Source organism: Ranitomeya imitator, chromosome 4 (assembly GCF_032444005.1).
Source record: "Ranitomeya imitator isolate aRanImi1 chromosome 4, aRanImi1.pri, whole genome shotgun sequence".
Lineage (NCBI taxonomy): Eukaryota > Metazoa > Chordata > Amphibia > Anura > Dendrobatidae > Ranitomeya > Ranitomeya imitator.
Window position 1 is genome coordinate 440,157,495 of NC_091285.1, and position 21,127 is coordinate 440,178,621.

Genomic DNA, 21,127 nt, shown 5'->3' on the forward strand with positions numbered 1-21,127 from the left:
GCTAGCACCAGGGCCAGTTTGCGTTTCTAGTCTTTCGCCAACACTGGCAACGCACATCGCAGGGTAGAAAGCATTTCTTGGCTTCCTGTCTTGCGCTCTCTTAGACTCAGATGGCACAAGTACATCATCATGTCGCTGTGTCAAAGAAAGGTGCCGGGCTAGAAGTAGTGCCATAGGGGATCATCTGGGGAGGCAAGTGATTATTTTCAACACAGTGGGGGAGAGCGGACATGCAATTGTATAGAATTGGGGAAGGAGTGGACGTGTGTGTGTGCGCACATATGTGTGTGTGCGCACATATGTGTGTGTGGGGTTTCGAGATAACACACAAGACAGGGACTTGTAATACATTGGGGGAGGCACAATGGCTAACTTATATTTTTATCTGCCCGGGCAACAATTTGGAATGGTGGGTTGCATAGTGGCTAATTACATATTTATGCTGTGGTACCGTATTCTGTATTCAGGGGTGCAATGTGGGCGATTCTCTGTCAAAATTGCCTTGTAGACCCAGACTAAATTTAACCCTTTAGTGACAGAGCCATTTTTGTACTTAATGACCGGGCCAAGTTTTACAATTCGGACCACTGTCACTTTATGAAGTTAGAGCTCTGCAATACTTCAACAGATCCCATTGATTCTGAGATTGTTTTTTCGCGACATATTGTATTTCATGTTCGTGATAAAGTTTAATCGATAGGACTTGCGTTTATTTATGAAAAATTAGAAATTTGGCAAAAATTTTCAAACTTTTATTTTTTGTACTCTTAAATTAGAGAATGGCGTCACACAAAATAGTTAATAAAAAACATTTCCCACATGTCAACTTTACATCAGCACAATTTTGGAAAAAAATTTTTTTTTTTTTTGTTAGAACGTTATAATGGTTAAAAATGGTTAAAAGTTGACCAGTGATCTCATTTTTCCAACAAAATTTACAAAACCATTTTTTTTTTTTTTTTTTTTTTTAGGGACCACCTCACATTTGAAGTAACTTATTGTTTGCCTTTTAAATGCAATATTAAGCAACTTTCTAAATAGTCTTCATTAAGAATATGTTTACATCATCTTGCAGACTGTAGCTAGCAGAGTGCTTTTGCAAAAATGTTACAAATGTCTCAGAGCTCCTCATGGCTCTCTGGCGTCCCCTCTCTTCTCTCAGTGTTCGGTTATGTGCACACATTGCGGATTCGCAGCAGTTTTCTATCAGGTTTTCAGTACTATGTAAACCTATGGAAAATCAAATCCACTGTGCCCATGGTGCGAAAAATACAGTGCGGAAATTCTGCATTGTATTTTCCGCAGAACGTCAGTTCTTTGTGCGGATTCCGCAGGGTTTTACACCTGCTCCTCAATAGGAATTTGCAGGTGTAAAACCACAGGTAAAATCTACGGGTAATAGTGCGTTTTACCTACGGATTTTTAAAAGACGGTGCGGAAAAATCCGCACACGAATGCGCAACATGTGCACATAGCCTTAGAGATAGTGATAGGGAGGACGAGGGTGTTGGAAACAGATTAAACATTTTTGTTCACCTTTTCTGCCTTTAAAATATTAAAGAAATGAAGATGAATTACAAAGCTATATGCACCAAAAAGTCATCCCAATGAAAATAAAATAAAGCCCGCATAAAATATTTATTATGCAAAAGTAGGAACAAGAAATCTAGTACTTACCGATAACGGTATTTCTCAGAGCCCATGACAGCACTACCAGGGAGAGAGGGAATCCGCCCTTCAGGGACAGGAAACCAACAGGATAAAAAGGGCGGTACCTCTCTCCTGCGTCAGTTTTGTTTACAGAGCATCAGAGGTCCTCCAGGTTAGTGACAACAGGAAAATATACAATTTTAACAAAAATGCTTAGCAGGATTACACCGTGTCTAAATTAGAAACACACATTTCGTATAATAAGGTGCTCACCGCACACGTGACAGGGGGGAATAAGCAGGTGCTGTCATGGGCTCTGAGAAATACCGTTATCGGTAAGTAACTACTCTATTCTCAGTCGCCAATGACAGCACTACCAGAGAGAATTGCAGAGATTATTGCTTTAGGGAGGGACCACAGCCTGCAAGACCCTTCTTCCGAAGGTTAAGTCAGAAGAAGAGGCCAGGTCTAAGCGGTAGTGCCTAAAAAAGGTTGAAGGTGACGACCAGGTGGCTGCCTTACAAATTTTGTCTATTGGTACCTCCGACCTTTTGGCCCAGGAGGTCGCCATAGCTCTTGTACAGTGCGCCTTGAGCCCCTCAGGAACTGCGTTTCCCGTGGATGAGTACGCCAAGGCTATCGCATCAGTTACCCAGCGAGCTATAGTGCTTTTGGAGGCTTTGAGTCCTTTCCTAGGTCCCTGAAAACAGATAAAGAGAGACCCTTCCTTCCTATACTGTTGGGAGGATTCTAAGTAATGTTTTAAACACCTTCTTACATCTAATGTGTGGAACCTTTCCTCTTTCTTATTTTTATGGTTTGGGCAGAAGGAAGGAAGGATTATTTCCTGGGACCTGTGGAAATTGGAAGCAACCTTGGTTAGATAAGCGGGGTCTGTTTTTAGTATTACCCTATCATCCATGATTTGCGTGAAGGGAGGGTTCGCAGATAGAGCCTGGAGGTCACTAATTCTACGGGCAGATGTCAAAGCTGTGAGAAGGGCCGTTTTGAGAGAAAAGATTTTAAGTGGTATCGAATCTATGGGCTCGAACGGAGGTTCTGTCAGAGCTGATAAGACTAAATTTAAGTCCCAGGTTGGAAGACTTGATTTTTAAGGGTTTAAACCATATCGCAGCTTTAATAAACCTTGTTACCCATGGGTTAGTGGCAATATTCTCACTGTATAATGCACCTAAAGCCGCTATTTGCACTTTTAAGGTGCTCACCGAGAGGCCCATATCCAAGCCTTTCTGTAGAAATTCTAATATTTTGACCACTGGGACCCCATCTTGTAGTTTTACCCCAGGAGGTGGACAGAAACTTTTTCCAGGTCTTACCGTAGATTTTAGTTGTTACTGTTTTTCTACTTAATAGTGTAGACACTAAATTATCTGAAAAGCCCCTTGCCCTTAGTAGTGACCTCTCAAGTTCCACGCTGTCAAGTGGAGATTTGCTGACTGAGGGTGGTACACCGGTCCCTGTGATAAGAGGTCCGGAAGGTCCGGGAGAACCCAGGGATCGGTGACCGATAGGATTCTCAGCCAGGAAAACCAGGCCCTTTTGGGCCAGAAGGGGGCTATTAGGATGATTCTCGCCCTGTCCTGTCTGATTATCCGCAGAACTGCCGGGATAAGTATATGAGGGGGAAAAGAGTACGCAAGACCCTGAGTCCAGGGGATCGTGAATGCATCCAGTGCCCGAGGGCCCCCTCTGGGGTTCAGAGAACAAAATTCCTTTACTTTTCTGTTTTCTGCACTGGCAAAGAGGTCTATTACAGGGACCCCCCAGATTTTGGTGATCTGATCGAAGATGCTTTGGTTCAGCGTCCATTCCCCTTTTTTTTAACCGGGTACGGCTTAAGAAGTCTGCTTTTTGTTTCTCTACCCCCTTTATATGTAGCGCAGAGAGGGATAGGAAGTTGTCTTCTGCTAAGGTGAAGATCTGGGAAGTGGCCTTCATTAGGGCTTGGGATCTGGTCCCCCCCTGATGATTCAGGTAGGCTACCACTACCTGATTGTCCGAAAAAACCCGGACATGATGCCCCTGCAGGCTGGGAAGAAAAAATGATAGAGCGTGGCTCACTGCCCAAAGTTCTTTTTGATTTGAGGATACCTCGTATTCTTGATCTGTCCAGACTCCCTGAGTGATACTGTTGTCCAGGTGAGCTCCCCACCCCGTGGGACTGGCATCCGTGGTAACTATCCGAGATATGTCTATTACCCACGGAACCCCCTTTGATAGGTTGTTGGAATCTAACCACCAGGCTAGGGAACGAATAGTGTTTGAATTTAGAATCATGTGTCCTTCTAGGTGTCCCCCCAGTGTAACCTGATTCCTCAGAATATCCCACTGGAGGTCCCTCGTGTGAATTTGTGCCCACTGTATTGCTGGGAGACAAGCAGAAAGGGACCCCAGCAGTGACATCGCCCCTCTCAGGGTCATATGAGGGTTTGAGCGAGCTCTGGACACAAGATTTGATATTTTCTGTTTTTTCTGGTCTGGAAGATGACATTCCTGTGTTATCGAGTCCAAAGTTAGGCCCAAAAACTCTTGAACCCTGGTCGGTTCTAGTTTTGACTTTTGGAGATTTAGGAGCCAACCTAACTCCGTTAGAATTTTTATTACTCTGTGGCATTGTTGGCGACAGTGTTGGGCTGAGTTGCTGACAATTAGAAAGTCGTCCAGATATGGTATTATTAGAATGTCTTTTTCTCTTATATGGGCCATCATTTGCGCTACCAATTTGGAAAATATACGGGGTGCTACTGAAATGCCAAATGGAAGGGCCTTGTACTGGTATTGTCTTATTTCTCCTCTCATGACTACTACTAGTCTGAGGTATTTCTGGGAGTTTTTGTGGATGGGGACGTGATAGTAGGCGTCGCTGAGATCCAACACTATCATGAAGCAATTCAGAAACAGATTTTTTATTTTATAGATTCCATTTTGAAGGTCTGATTTTTTACATAACTGTTTAGTTTTCGTAAATTTATTATTGTGCGGAAGGAAGCATCCGGTTTTGGGACCAGAAATAGTGGGGAAAAGAACCCTTTCCCTCTTTCCAGTAGGGGAACTTCTTGGATCACGTCTTTGATTATTATTATTATTTATTTATATAGCACCATTGATTCGATGGTGCTGTACATGAGAAGGGGTTACATACAAGTTACAAATATCACATACAGTAAACAAACTAACAATGATGGACTGATACAGAGGGGCGAGGACCCTGCCCTTGCGGGCTTACATTCTACAGGATTATGGGGAAGGAGACAGTAGGTTGAGGGTTGCAGGAGCTCCGGTGTTGGTGAGGCGGTAGCTCCGGTGTTGGTGAGGCGGTAGCTCCGGTGTTTGTGAGGTGGTAGCTTCGATAGTGATGAGGCAGCAGCGGTGTCAGTGCAGGCTGTAGGCTTTCCTGAAGAGATGAGTTTTCAGGTTCCGTCTGAAGGATCCAACTGTGGTTGATAGTCGGACGTGTTGGGGCAGAGAGTTCCAGAGGATGGGGGATATTCGGGAGAAGTCTTGGAGGCGATTGGATGAGGAGCGAATAAGTGTGGAGGAGAGAAGGAGGTCTTGGGAGGACCGGAGATCACGTGAGGGAAGATATCGAGAGATTAGTTCAGAGATATATGGAGGAGACAGGTTGTGGATGGCTTTATGAGCTTTGAGATTTCTTGTTCCAAGGCCTGTTATTGCTGAGGTGAGGGTTTTAGTGGGGTGACCACATAGTTTTGGGGAGGAAGGGAGGTAAAGTTTATTTGAAGTCCCATCTTTATCAGATTTAACATCCAAGTACTGGTTGAGATTTTTTCCCAGGCCGGAAGGTATTGAGATAATCTCCCTCCCACCCTGGGGGAGGTGTCACTTAGGGGTTTTTTTTTTTATCTCTTGGGGAATTACCAAGGAGGAAGCCCCTATCCCTCCTTCTCCCATCATCCCATCTGTTCTGTTCCCTTGGGGGACGTCTCCGGAAAAACTTCCTACTCCGAAAGGGCCGCTTAACAAATGGTGTGGCCAGGTTAGGGAACCCGTTCTTCTTATCCCCGGCTTTTTGTAAAATGTCATCTAAGGTTTCCCCAAACAAAAATTTCCCCTCACATGGGATTGAAAAGAGTTTTTGTTTAGTCTGTAGGTCGCCCGGCCAACTTTTTAGCCATAGCGTCCTACGAGCTGCATTAGATAAGGCTGCCGATTCGTCTGCCAAAAAGGCTGCCGCCCCTCTAATCATGGGAATTGATTCAATCATTTTATGTCTGGATACCCCGTCTCTTAGTTGTTTTTCTAAAGGTACCTTCACTCTGAGCAACTTTAGAACGATAACGATAGTGATCCGTGACGTTGCAGCGTCCTGGATAGCGATATCGTTGTGTTTGACACGAAGCAGCGATCAGGATCCTGCTGTGACATCGCTGGTTGGAGCTAGAAGGCCAGAACTTTATTTCGTCGCTGGATCACCCGCTGACATCGCTGAATCGGCGTGTGTGACGCCGATCCAGCGATGTCTTCACTTGTAACCAGGGTAAACATCGGGTTACTAAGCGCAGGGCCACGCTTAGTTACCCGATGTTTACCCTGGTTACCATTGTAAGTGTAAAAAAAAAAAAAAAACACTACATACTTACATTCCGGTGTCTGTCGCGTCCCCCGGCGTCAGCTTCCCTGCACTGTGTCAGCGCCGGCCGGCCGTAAAGCAGAGCACAGCGGTGACGTCACCGCTCTGCTTTACGGCCGGCGCTTACACAGTGCAGGGAAGCTGACGCCGGGGGACGCGACAGACACCGGAATGTAAGTATGTAGTGTTTTTTTTTTTTTTTTTACACTTACAATGGTAACCAGGGTAAACATCGGGTAACTAGGTGCGGCCCTGCACTTAGTAACCCGATGTTTACCCTGGTTACCCGGGGACTTCGGCATCGTTGGTCGCTGGAGAGCTGTCTGTGACAGCTCTCCAGCGACCACACAACGACTAAACAGCGACGCTGCAGCGATCAGCATCGTTGTCTATATCGCTGCAGCGTCGCCTAATGTGACGGTACCTTAAGTTATCTATCCAAATCATTAAAGATCTGGAAGTAAACGCGGCTGCTATTGCAGGCCTTAAACATCCCCCTGCCGATTCCCAGGCCCCTTTAAGGAAGGTATCGGTTCTTTTATCGAGGGGATCTTTCAGAGTTCCCATGTCCTCACGTCAAGTTTAGGGGCCTTGTCCCATGACGTAGAAGCCTCTTCCTCGAAGGGATATTTCCTTTTAAGGGAGGGCACGGATGAATTTTTTCTTTCTGGTTTCTCCCACTCCTTTTTAATTAAGGCTTGAACATTTTCGTTAAGTGGAAAGACTCTATGCCTTTTCTGGCCCAGGCCTCCAAACAATGTTCTGTACTGTTTTGTCAGGAAGTGGATCTAGGACCCCCATGGTCGATCTTACGGCCTTCACAAGGGCATCTACTTCGTCTAAGGGGAAGCAGTGGCGGCCTCCGCTCTCAGAATCCGAAGAGGAGGAGGAACCCCGTCTGTCTGAAGCACCCCCCTCAGAACTAGAAGAATCGGAGTGAGAATAGGGTACAGGTGTTTTCTCCTTAACCCCTTCCCCTTTAAGGGATTTAAATGCTGTTTCTACCTCTGATCTTATTACGGATCATAATTCAGAGGCGAAACTAGGGGTTTCTTCACAAAGGACTTGTCCTATACAGGAACCGCACAATTTCTTATCCCAGTTTTTCAACAGGGGTTCTCTGCATAAGGGGCAGGCTCTGTGCTTAGTTTTCTCCGTTCTTTTTCTTGCCTAAAAATAAACAGAAAAGAGGACCCCAATTATTTGGTGAACTTTCACGAAGATCACTCACCCATCTTGCGCAGCCACAGATACTGGTTCTGGAGGAGGTATAGGATCCTGTATGAGATCCGAAGTCGATGGTGTCGGCTGGTTAGCCATATTGGAGGCTTTACTCTGCGGCGTGGAATGGCTGCTGGAGCGGGTACTGCGGGTGCCTGCAGAGGACCTTTTCTTTTGCGCATCTGACTTGCGCTGGTGGTGATGCTGCTGCTGCGGCTGTAAGGGCTGCTGATCGCTGTCCTCCATTATTAGGACTGCATGCAGCAAAGAGCGACTCCACAGCGGTCTTTAAATAGTATGCTTGCGCCGATCCACCCCCTCCTCCAGGGCTGCGTTCCAGGGAAGCGCTGATCCCCTAGATCAAACTGCGCATGTGCGCTCTGCCCGGGACCCGGAAGTAGTCGTAGCTATATCTGGTGCGGCGGCCATCTTGGGGCTCTCACACACCGTGCCGCCGCTCTGAATCAGGAAGTGCCTCTGCATGGCGTTGAGGCACACCGCGTCCCTGAAGCCCCTACTCCAATCCGGGGAGGCGGCTGCGCTTCCCTCCGCGCACTCTGCAGCCCCATCGGACCCAGAAGTGGCGGCGTCGGACACCGCGCCAGCCGTGACAGGGGCCTCCCCGCCGTCATAGGTCGACTGGTCGGCTCCGGTTCTCCAGGTACCGATCCTAGAGGGTTCCCTGTCAGGGACAGGAAACCAAACTGACGCAGGAGAGAGGTACCACCTTTTTATCCTGTAGGTTTCCTGTCCCTGAAGGGCGGATTCCCTCTGTCCCTGGTAGTGCTGTAATGGGCGACTGAGAAAAATAAAATTACAATATATAATATATATCATTTGAATGCTGCAAGTTCAACAAACTGCAATATAAAATGTAATTCATAGTACATGGTGAAATGTAAATAAATTAAGAAAAATAGCTACCGTATATACTTGAGTATAAGCTGAGATTTTCAGCCCACTTTTTTGGGCTGAAAGTCCCCCTCTCGGCTTATACTTGAGTCATACCCAGGGGTCGGCACGGGAGGGGGAGCGGGGGCTGTCTAGTTATACTCACCTACTCCTGGCGCGGTCCCTGCTTCTTCCAGCGCTGCAGCTTCTTCCTGTACTGAGCGGTTACAAGGTACCGCTCATTACAGTAATAAATATGCGGCTCCACCTCCCATAGGGGTGGGGCCGCATATTCATTACTGTAATGAGCGGTAACGGTGACTGCTCACTACAGAAGAAAATGCGGCGCCGGGGAAGAGACTTACAGCGACGGCGCCAGGAGCATGTAAGTATGACGGGGCAGTGCGCGATACTCACCTGTTCCTCGTTCCACCGTCGGCGCCGCTGTGTCTTCCACACTGTCGCTCAGGTCAGAGGGCGCGGTGACGTGATTAATGCGCGCCGCCCTCTTCCTGAACGTCGGCGCACAGGATGGGAAGAGACAGCGGCGGTCAGCGGTGGAACGGGAAAGGTGAGTATAGCAAGTGCCGGGGGCCTGAGAGGCGAGTATGTAATTATTTTATTTTTTTAATCGCAGCAACAGCATATGGGGAAAATATCTGTATGGAGCATCTTATGTGGCCATGTGCAGCATTATATGGGGGCAAATATCTGTATGGAGCATCTTATGTGGCCATGTGCAGCATTATATGGGGGCAAATATCTGTATGGAACATCTCATGGGGCTATGTGCAGCATTATATGGGGCAAATATCTGTATGGGGCATCTTATGTGGCCATGTGCAGCATGATATGGGGCAAATATCTGTATGGGGCAACTTATGTGGCCATGTGCAGCATTATATGGGGCAAATATCTGTATGGGGCATCTTATGTGGCCATGTGCAGCATTATACGGGGCAAATATCTGTATGGAGCATCTTATGTGGCCATGTGCAGCATTATATGTGGCAAACATCTGTATGGAGCATCTTATGTGGCCATGTGCAGCATAATATGGGGGCAAATATCTGTATGGGGCATCTTATGTGGCCATGTGCAGCATAATACGGGGGCAAATATCTTTATGGGGCATCTGTATGGGGCCCTGTGCAGCATTATTTGGGGGCAAATATCTGTATGGAGCATCTTATGGGGTCATAATCAACATTTGTGGAGCATCATAAGGGGCAAATATCTGTATGGAGCACCTTATGGGGCCATGTGAAGCATGATATGGGGCAAATATCTGTATGGGGCATCTTATGGGGTCATAATCAACATTTGTGGAGCATTATACGGGGCAAATATCTGTATGGAGCATCTTATGTGGCCATGTGCAGCATTATATGGGGCAAATATCTGTATGGGGCATCTTATGTGGCCATGTGCAGCATTATATGGGGCAAATATCTGTATGGGGCATCTTATGTGGCCATGTGCAGCATTATATGGGGCAAATATCTGTATGGGGCATCTTATGGGGTCATAATCAACATTTGTGGAGCATTATACGGGGCAAATATCTGTATGGAGCATCTTATGTGGCCATGTGCAGCATTATATGGGGCAAACATCTGTATGGAGCATCTTATGTGGCCATGTGCAGCATGATATGGGGGCAAATATCTGTATGGGGCATCTTATGTGGCCATGTGCAGCATGATATGGGGCAAATATCTGTATGGAGCATCTTATGTGGCCATGTGCAGCATAATACGGGGGCAAATATCTTTATGGGGCATCTGTATGGGGCCCTGTGCAGCATTATTTGGGGGCAAATATCTGTATGGAGCATCTTATGGGGTCATAATCAACATTTGTGGAGCATCATAAGGGGCAAATATCTGTATGGAGCACCTTATGGGGCAATGTGCAGCATTATATGGGGCAAATATCTGTATGGAGCATCTTATGGGGCCATAATCCACATTTGTGGAGCATTATATGGGGCAAATGTCTGTATGGAGCATCTTATGGGGTAATAATCAACATTTGTGCAGCATTATATGGGGCATATTTTAATATGGAGCATCTTATGGAGCCCATCATAAACTGTATGGAGCTTTATATGGGGCTACTGATTCAATATGGATATTCAAAAACCCTTAACCTACTGATGCCTAAATTAATTTTACTTTTATTGGTATCTATTTTTATTTTTGAAATCTACCAGTAGCTGCTGCATTTTCCACCCTAGGCTTATACTCGAGTCATTAAGTTTTCCCAGTTTTTTGTGACAAAATTAGGGGGGTCGGCTTATACTCGGGTTGGGTCGTATATACGGTACATTTATCCTGCCTCCCTTCCAAAAATAGTTAGTTATTAAATATAATATGTGGAACATGCAGAAACACATGATGCCGGAGTTTGTGTTGAGCATTTGTATAAACCGATCCCTATGCAGCCAATTTTTGTGTTTTCCCTTTCGTTTATTTTTGTTCTATAATTCATAACTTTTTATTTTTTATCATCATCTACATAGCCATACGAGGGCTTGATATTTGCAGGAGTTGTACATGCAATGTACTGAAAAATGTGTAGAAAGTTATAAATGGAGTGAAAAAAAAAAAAAAGTGTGATGCATCGGTTTTATGCGATCTAATGCCAGTGTCAAAAGATTGCCTTTAGTGCCAGTACATATCAGGAAAGGGTTAAATGTTCAGGTTTTATTTTTAACTTGTGCATTATTATTACAGAAATTATAGGTCAAGTTTCAAACCTATTTTATACATATTTTATTCTGGACGCAACATCTAAAAATAAAATGAAAACAAGGTTTCTTTTTGAGTCTACTTACAACAGGCACGTCATCAAGCACTTTGTACCAAGTCCATTCTGGGTGAGGATATCCTACACATTTACAATACAGAACAGCCTCTTGTCCCTCATTCTTGTTTTCACTCTTTTTGTGTCCAGTGATTTCTGGAGAAGCTACAATAAAACATTGAACAGTGCTTGACAGATCATACAATAAAGAAGTTGTCCACTACTTGGACAACTCTGTCATATTCCATGCGTGACCCCGGTAAATAAAAAAAAAAACCCTTATACTCAACTCTCGTGCCGGAGCCATTCCCGTGTGTCAGCACTCGCTCTTTGGGACGCCTGTGCTGTTGTGACACGTGAGCCCAACGCCCAATCAGCGCTGGCATCACTGCCCCAGCTTTCTATCGAATTGAACATGGAGAGTTTAATGATCAGCTGCAGCCTTGACTTCCGAGGACAAGAACAGTGTCGCCAGCGCTGATTTGGCGCTGGGCTCACGTATCACAACAACAACACAAGAGTCCCAGGATCACGAGTGCCAACACCGCTGGCTAGGCATGGGAGGGGAGCATAGGCTTTTTTATTTTATCGGGGCGAAACATTTAGATCAAGAAGGGGCTGTCCTAGTAGTGGACAACCCCTTTAACTGTGCGCCTGTGAATCCGCTTTACTCAAACCAACTATACAAACTAACAGTAGTCAAAGACATTTGAAGGAAACCTGCCAGCAGATTCATGCTGCCCAAACCACAGGTAACAGTGTGAATCAGTGTCTGGCTGCATGATTGCAACCAAGAACGTTTTTCTCTGAAACACGCCTACATTTTAGATAAAGATCTGACCCAGGACCATAGGAATAGACTAAACTAGTCCAATACCACCTACAGCTGACACTGGATTGGTCTCATCTTTTCCTATGATCTTTAAAGGAGAGGCATGATATTAGGTTTAGGATCCCATCAAAGAAAAGTATGCAGTTGTGGCTGGTGGGCACTCATGAATTGGTCAATTTAAGCGCTACGTATCTTAATTTTTATAAATATTATTCTATATAGCAGTAATGTGGTTCAAATTGTTTGCACACATCTCAGTATTTAAAGTGTTCTGCTGCATTATTTTTTTGATATTATAGTCCCTATAATAGCATTCATATCTTTGTAGTAGAATTTCATTGGGTCATTGATGAGAAATCTATTTTTGATGTTTTAATACCAAGTGCATTGGGGCAGGCATTTCAGTCACCAGCTCTTCTGCAAATTGTTACCCTCTGGTTGTCAACTGACAGGTCAGTCTACCCTCAATGACCCATGTCCCCTGTGCAGACATTGCCCGGGTTCGTTTCATCAGAAAAGGCAGCGCCTGCACAGTGAGCTCCTGCGGACATTACGACATCAATGTACCAACTCGCAAGTCATCAGAAGCTCATTGCGCTACCTTTGTGCGGGTTCATTTCATCATAAGGGACAACGCCTGTGCCTTGAGCTTCTGATCACTCTGCGATATCCATGTACAGAATTCCACAACATCATTGGGAGCTTTCTCTGCAGGTGTAGTCATTGTACAGGTGCATTTCATCCAAAGGTGTCTGCACAGTAAGCTCTTGATGATGATGCTGCTGCTCCTCCAATACTAATGCATCGACTCCCGCATCATTAGGAGCTTACAGTACAGGCATAGTCGTTGGACTATACCTGGGCGATGACGGCACCCCCACATTGAGCTACTAATGATGTTGCGGCAGTACATTGATCTGGCAGCGTCATCACGAGCTCACTGTGCATGCGCCACCCCTTCTGATGAAATGAACCTAAGTAATGACAGTGCCTGCACTTGGGAGACAGGTCACTCTTCCTTTATTGACCTATCAACCAACAAAGGAGGCCGGTAGTGGACAGCAAAGTACAGCAGAGCTGGTGAGTGAAGTGCCCAACCAGATGCAGTGGAGAGTAAAACGTCAAAAATAGATTTGTCATTAATGCCCCAACAAAATTCTACTGGAAGGATATGAAGCATTAAAGAAGCTTTACACTCGTACCTTTAGTTAGGGAACGAATAGCCTGCTGATAGGTTCTCTTTAAACTAGGTTTTCTTTGAAATAGAGAGAATAACGTACCTGGCTGTAATCATGCAACATTGATCTGCCCGACGGTGTTCTTGGCTTTGGCAACATAAATCCTCTGACAATTTTTTTTTTTTTTTTTTTACTTAAATCGGAAACTGAAAACCATTTATGAAAAATTTACATTTGCAACTAGGTTTTATTTTGTATAGGTACAAACCTTTCACTTCAATAGTAGCATTGACAGGTGGAGAGCCTGAGAAGTTAAATACACACTGATATTCTCCAGATTCTTCAGCCTTTGCTTTTGCAATCCTGCAATCACAACACAGATATCAAAGAGATCAGGAAAAGGATTTTAAAGTGTTCAACACAGTTATATTATCTCTAGAGAAGTAATAAATGGTGGGACAAGAAAATAAGAGGACAAACCAAGTTTGAATTTATGCATACAAACGGCACCGCGCTTGGGTTGCTAAAATGACCTCCCCTGATAGCAGGGGCGCAATAGTCCCGAGTAAACTGATGGACACGTATGTCACACTGAAAACAAAGCGCCGGGAGTCGCGCTATTAGTGAGGCGCTGCACTGGTATGTGCCAGAAATGTTTGCCCCTAAGAAACAATACTACGAACCTAAATAAAGAAAGTGGATCTCTTACCGTGGGTAATGAAAAAGAGACCCTCCGCTGCTGATGGACGTACGTGCGGCTGTGATCCAAGACGTGCAAATGGCAATGACCGGAGGGTGGGCGTGCAGGAGCACATGCGGACGAGAGCGGTATAGAACGCCGCTACCAAGTGCAGAGCCAGGGAACGTCCCGGCCGGAGGCGTCCCTGGTTACACTGGAAAAACAAAGATGGCCGACGCTGACACGCAGCGTGTGACGTCACGGGCCTACGGAAGCACCCAAGGACCAAAAAGGTAAACCGACGCGTTTCGAAGGGAGAACGCCCTTCTTCATCAGGGATAACCCTGACGTGTGACGGGATAACGCCAGCGTGTGACGTCACGGGCCTATGGAAGCACCCAAGGACCAAAAAGGTAAACCGACGCGTTTCGAAGGGAGAACGCCCTTCTTCATCAGGGATAACCCTGATGAAGAAGGGCGTTCTCCCTTCGAAACGCGTCGGTTTACCTTTTTGGTCCTTGGGTGCTTCCGTAGGCCCGTGACGTCACACGCTGCGTGTCAGCGTCGGCCATCTTTGTTTTTCCAGTGTAACCAGGGACGCCTCCGGCCGGGACGTTCCCTGGCTCTGCACTTGGTAGCGGCGTTCTATACCGCTCTCTTCCGCATGTGCTCCTGCACACCCACCCTCCGGTCATTGCCATTTGCACGTCTTGGATCACAGCCGCACGTACGTCCATCAGCAGCGGAGGGTCTCTTTTTCATTACCCACGGTAAGAGATCCACTTTCTTTATTTAGGTTCGTAGTATTGTTTCTTAGGGGCAAACATTTCTGGCACATACCAGTGCAGCGCCTCACTAATAGCGCGACTCCCGGCGCTTTGTTTTCAGTGTGACATACGTGTCCATCAGTTTACTCGGGACTATTGCGCCCCTGCTATCAGGGGAGGTCATTTTAGCAACCCAAGCGCGGTGCCGTTTGTATGCATATTGTTTTGGTCTTTACAGAAAGTGGCACATGTTCTGTGGCTACCAGCAGCGGGGTTACTATATAGGTTATCCCCACTTCTTGTAGTGGGTTTAGGTGCTGAGCGCCGGTGATAGTCTGTTTTATACAAGTTTGAATTTAAATTACTTTTTTATGTCTAAACAGCATCAGGTTTCTAGCCATACCTGCATTAGATTAGATAAAATTCTTATGCAAGACCAATCACGCATGGTCTGCTACTGCTGTAGAAAGACAAAACTGACTTGTGATGTATTGATATATCAAGTGTACATCTTACTTTTGAAGTCACTAGTAGACATTGGGACTAGATCATAAAATAGGTGCCAAGAGACCAAAATACTAGGAGTAATGATAAAAGAATGCATCTTTATGAAGTCATATTAAAAAATACACCAAACAGTTGAGCCAAAAAGTGTATAAAAGGGACAGCATCCTCAGAAAATGGTGAGATAAATGAATAATACGCAACTCAAATAATATAGGGGCATTAATCATTTTAGTTCCATAATTCGTAATGTTACCTAAATTACATTCACAATACAAGTGTGTATACAGGGCAAGTATAAATACCAAAACTGGGAGATGTGTGCCAGGTCCCCTATGCGCGTTTTGGCCACCCATGAAGATGTCAAGCGCCGATACGAGAGTGGGGGACCTGGCACACCTCTCCCAGCTTTGATATTTATACTTGCCCTTTTTTATGTCATTTGGTTACATGTACAAACAATATCAGCTATTTACATAGTAGCTATAGGTAGTTCAACAATTCAAACAAGAGGCATGAGGAACATGCTTGCAACAGCTTACAATAAATGAAGGAATATTACATTGTATGGTCCAGCCATCTTTATAAATAAGGGTATTCCTTTAAAGCTGCATGAGACAATCACAAGCCATTATCTGTCTATGTCCAGACACAAAGTGTTTGAGTGCATGGATGCTGTGGGAACAAATGATAGAAAGGACCCGATTCTGATGAAATACAGGAAGTAGAGAACTGAAGAGAGATTAGTGAGGCGAATTGATTTTAACAAATGTATTGGGAACGATTAGAAGCATTCTAGATTCTCTCTAACTGGAAGCAGCTTGGCCAGATCTAGTGTTTTTCAATTGGGAAAGGATATCACCGCTAACGTCCCAGGGCAGCACTGGTCTCGCCGTGTTCTCTCCTTTACAATGCACATTGACAGTGTGCTCTCTTAGGCCTCTTTCACACTTTCCGTTTTTTAGAATCGGTCACAATCCGTCAAAGTGTTGAAAAGACAGATCCTGTGCAGATTGTAAAAAACAGATGCACTGGAACCGTTTTTTTGACGGATCTGTTGAAGCAGCTGCAAGAAAGAGAGAGCGAGACTGCTTATGGACACCTGTCAAGTCAGCAGTCTTCTCCCATGATTTTGCAGCCTGCTGAAAAAGACTAAGGGACCTTTTAAAGGCGCGTTTGCAGGTGTTTTTTGTTAATTATTCTAATTTACTGAGATAATGACTTCCGGGTTTTCATTGTCTCTAAGCCATAATCATCAACATGATCAGAAATAAACACTTGAAATAGATCACTCTGTTTGTAATGACTCTATATTCTGTATATACTCATGTATAAGTCGACCCAAGTATAAGCCAAGGCACCGAATTTTGCCATGAAAAATCGGGAAAACGCATTAAGCCGAGTATAAGCCGGGGTATGCTTTGTCCCCTCATCTCTGTACTTGTATGCATGGCTCACCATCCCTGTCCTTGTATGCATGGTTCCTATAAAGAAAAAAAAAAAAAAAAAAAACATCCTACTTATCTTCCCTACGCACCCTTGCTGTATCTCGTTCCAGTGCAGCAGCTCTTCCTGCTAAGCAGTCACGTGTCCCCACGGATTAAGGTAATGAATATTCACTCCATGGGAGTGGAGAGAGGTGAATATTCAGTGCTCTCTCTCGCCGGCTCAGATCAGGAGTGACGAACTGGCAACAGAGTGCACTTTCAGAGTCTGTTGTCAGAATACCCGCGGTGCCGAGACCATTGACGTAACTTGCAGGAGCGGCACTGGTCTCTGCAGGCTGGGTATCCTCACAAAGCGCACTAACAGTGCGCTCTGTTGCCGGATCGTTATTGCTGATTTGAGTTGGTGAGAGAGCACACTGTGATTGTCCACAGTGCCCATCATGCATGGACTAGCTCAGCCCCCGAAACACTTCATTTCAGGGAGGGGTCATTGACTGCTGCAGTGACCACAGCCTCTCCTCCATGATGATGCTTTGAGCATTGCAGCATGCAATGGGATACTTAACCAAAGCTTAGTCAAAAAGGAAGTTGTAAAAAAAAAAAAATATACGTGTATTTAGGTAAGGATAGGGAATTTTTTAATTCAAGTATATTAGAAAATAGTTTAGATTATAGCAAGAAAGGGATTTAGGATGAACAATTTATATGTATTTTGGACCTCTTTAAAATCAACTTTATTTTCAGACCATCCCTTTAAAAGTTAAAGTCCTGCAAAGCATTTTCAGCTAAAAGTGGAGAAGCACATCAAGAAATGACCCTGACGAAGGACACATTATATCCTTTGTCCCAATGGAACTATATTCTAATAGGTTCTATGTGTTTTACCGGTTTGCCTCTTATACTCTAGGCACATTATTACCGTATATACTCGAGTATAAGCCGACCCCCGGCACTTTCAATAGTCACCTGCTCCTCACTACGGCGCCACTCCATCTTCAGCACTGGTGTTCAGGCTGAGGGCGCGCACTGACCATGTCACTGCGTCCTCTGACCTGAGCGCCAATGCTGAAGATGGAGCGGCGCCGGAACGAGGAGCAGGTGACTATCGCGCAGCGCTCCCCCTTCCCGTTATACTTACCTGCTCCTGGCGCTGTGCAGTCCCTGCTTCCCCTCACCTGCAGACCCCTGGGTATGACTTGAGTATAAGCCAAGAGGGGGACTTTCAGCCCAAAAAAGTGGGCTGAAAATCTCGGCTTATACTCGAGTATATACGGTATTTATGCTCCCATAGAGTCTGGATTAATTGCTATTTACTCTTTAAGGAGCGCATATATATTCTCTCTCTCTCTATATATCTATATCTATAAGCTATTGAACCCGTTCTACGCCCGGGTGGCTAGCATTTATATTGGTATATGGTCTCCATCCTGGTATGTGCTGCTCCATCCTGAGCCCCCATCCTGTCATGTGCTGCTCCATCCTGCGTCCCCATCCTGTCATGAGCTGCTCCATCCTGCGTCCCCATCCTGTCATGTGCTGCCCCCATTCTGTCATGTGCTGCTCCCCCATTCTGACATGTGCTGCTCCCATCCTGCGCCCCCATTCTGACATGTGCTGCACCCATCCTGCGCCTACATTCTGTCATTTGCTGATCCCATCCTGCGCCCCTATCCTGTCATGTGCTGCTTCCATCCTGCGCCCCCGTTCTGTCATGTGCTGCTGCCTTCCTGCACCCCCGTTCTTTCATGTGCTGCTGCCATCCTGCACCCCCGTTGTCATGTGATGCTTCCATCCTGCACCCCCGTTCTGTCATGTGCTGCTGCCATCCTGCACCCCCGTTCTGTCATGTGCTGCTCCCATCCTGTGCCCCCGTTCTGTCATGTGCTGCTCCCATCCTGCGCCACCGTTCTGTAATTTGCTGCTCCCATCCATATGCCCCATACGCTGCTCCATAAAGGTTTACGGCCCCCATAAGATGCTCCATAGTATATGCCCTGTACACTGCTCCATAAAGGTTTATGGCCCCCATAATGTGCTCCATATTATATGCCCTGTACACTGCTCCATAAAGGTTTATGGCCCCCATAAGATGCTCCATATTATATGCCCCGTACACTGCTCCATAAAGGTTTATGGCCCCAATAAGATGCTCCATAGTATATGCCCCTGTACACTGCTCCATTATGGTTGATGGCCCCATAAGATGCTCCATAGTATATGCCCCGTATGCTGCTGCGATATATATAAAAAAATATCATACTCACCTATCGTCGCTGGGGGGCCTGAGCAGGCGGGGACACCGGCGCGCTGTGGGGGTCAGGTGCCGGAGTCGCCACTAGCTCAGGCCCCCGACACTTGCTATATTCACCTGGCCCTGATCCAGCGCTGCGTGCCGCTCCGTGTTCCGGGTCCTCTGGCTGTGACTGTTCAGTCAGAGGGCGGCGCGCATTAAGCGCGTCATCGCACCCTCTGAACGTCACAGGCAGAGGACCCGGAGGACAGAGCGGGACAGGTGAATATAGCTCATACTCACCCTCCTGGCGCGTCCCTGCTATCCGTTGGAGATCGCGGTGTGCGTTCAAGTGCTTACGCATATCGCGATCTCCTGGGAGCGTCACTCTGTGGGGTCCAGACTGCGCCGGCGCTTGCGCAGTCTGTAAAGGCTTCGGACAGAGTGACGCTCCCAGCCTTAGATATATAGATATATATATATATATATATATATATATATATATATATATATATAGATAGATATAGACACACGTACGTACACACACACATATATATACATATCTACATATCTACTATATGATTGTCTAAGGGTCACTTCCGTCTTTCTGTCTGTCCTGTCACGGATATTCATTGGTCGCGGCCTCTGTCTGTCATGGAATCCAAGTGACGGCCACAGTCCGATTAGTCCCTCCCTACTCCCCTGCAGTCAGCGAACGGCACCCGCTCCATACTCCCCGCAGTCACCGCTCACACAGGGTTAATGCCAGCGGTAACGAACCGCGTTATGCCACGGGTAACTCACTCCGTTACCGCCGCTATTAACCCTGTGTGACCAAGTATTTACTATTAATGCTGCCTATGTAGCGTCAATATTAAAAACATCTAATGTTAAAAATAATTTAAAAAAAACTAAAAAAATCAATATATACTCACCTTCCGCCACCTTTCCCACTCCTGGCTACACTTCGGTGACAGCTCCATGCAAGCGGCAGGTTCCGGTGGCAAGGATGGTATGGGAGAAGGACCTGACATGACGTCACTGTCATGCATGTGACCGCGACGTCATCACAGGGCCTGCGCGAGAAGGACCTGCCATGACGTCACAGTCATGTGACCGAACTACAAGGGGCCCTCAGAAGGTGAGTATGTTTATTTTTTAACCTGTGACATATGTGGCTGGGCAATATACTACGTGACTCTGTGCTGTCTACTACGTGGCTGGGCAATATACTACTTGACTGGGCAATATACTCCGTGGCTGGGCAATATACTCCGTGGACATGCATATTCTAGAATACCCGATGCGTTAGAATCGGGCCACCATCTAGTACATATATACATGTGCCTCTGTGGATCTGCCTCACACACTGCCATGGTGGGACACCGCCCTCTTGGTTCAGACTAGATATAGATTTGATGCACAATTCATTTTTTGTGTTGTACATTCAGGTTTAAACATACTGGTCCATTAATTACCTAGTGGTTAGTTTTTAACTTTTTATTGTGTATAATCAGGTTTTCTTTTTATATTGTGCGGGCACCTCTTGCAAGTGGTGCTACATCTTACCACTTTTGTTAAATAAAAGTTTTTTTTATCTTTTATATCAATTGTCCCAATTTTCCTTTTTTGATCACATGTTCGGTGCTTTTCTCTTTGGTTTTCACAATTTTTCCGAAGGGTCTACCATTCATCCACCCATCAGATCTAGATCACCCATGCCATAGGAGATCCAATATATCACTTCTTACAGTTGGATGTACATCTATTGCTGCGTTCAGTACGTGTTTTAAATGAAGAAATGACTAACAAAGCAGTATGCAATATACTTCATTACTGGTTTATAGAGTCGCAGAATGACAAGTACAATGTGCAAGTATATGACAGTCCCTGACCTCATCGGCCACAGAGCCCGTTTTATGCAATGGGGACCACACACTGCAGCATACTGTAATCTATGAAAAAGAAACACAAGATCTGCAGTGTTTTTCCCACACGGAAATATTGCTTACTTGTATTCCATAGTAGTGCTGCTTGGAGACGTTGTCAGAGAGCCAGCAATCTCTACACCATTCTTGGTCCAGTAGGTGCTTTGAACTGTGCCTAGGCCATTCTGGGTGAGGTTGCACTGCAAGAAAATGGGGCCAGAGTCTTTCTTTATGGTTACTTCTTCGCTGGCATTGATTTTTGGCTCTGAAAAAAACAAAGTGTTAGTTTTTAAAGGTTTTTATTATTTTAAAATTAAAAACACATTTCAATGTTTTTTGCACAAGATGCAATAATAAAGAATACACTTATTATTGCATC

General features: G+C 45.6%; 1 protein-coding gene across 2 annotated transcripts in view; it reads right to left on the minus strand.

The window, feature by feature from the left end:
* The window catches only part of NPTN (neuroplastin), a 136,347-nt gene that overhangs the window by 36,539 nt on the left and 78,681 nt on the right, over nucleotides 1-21,127 (minus strand). For both annotated transcript variants that reach the window (XM_069765636.1, XM_069765635.1), the window contains exons 3-5: nucleotides 20,833-21,013; nucleotides 13,461-13,555; nucleotides 11,214-11,347 (exon numbers count right to left, since the gene is read on the minus strand). In XM_069765636.1, coding sequence (XP_069621737.1) covers nucleotides 11,214-11,347; nucleotides 13,461-13,555; nucleotides 20,833-21,013 — 410 coding nt within the window. The remainder of the gene's footprint in view (nucleotides 1-11,213; nucleotides 11,348-13,460; nucleotides 13,556-20,832; nucleotides 21,014-21,127) is intronic.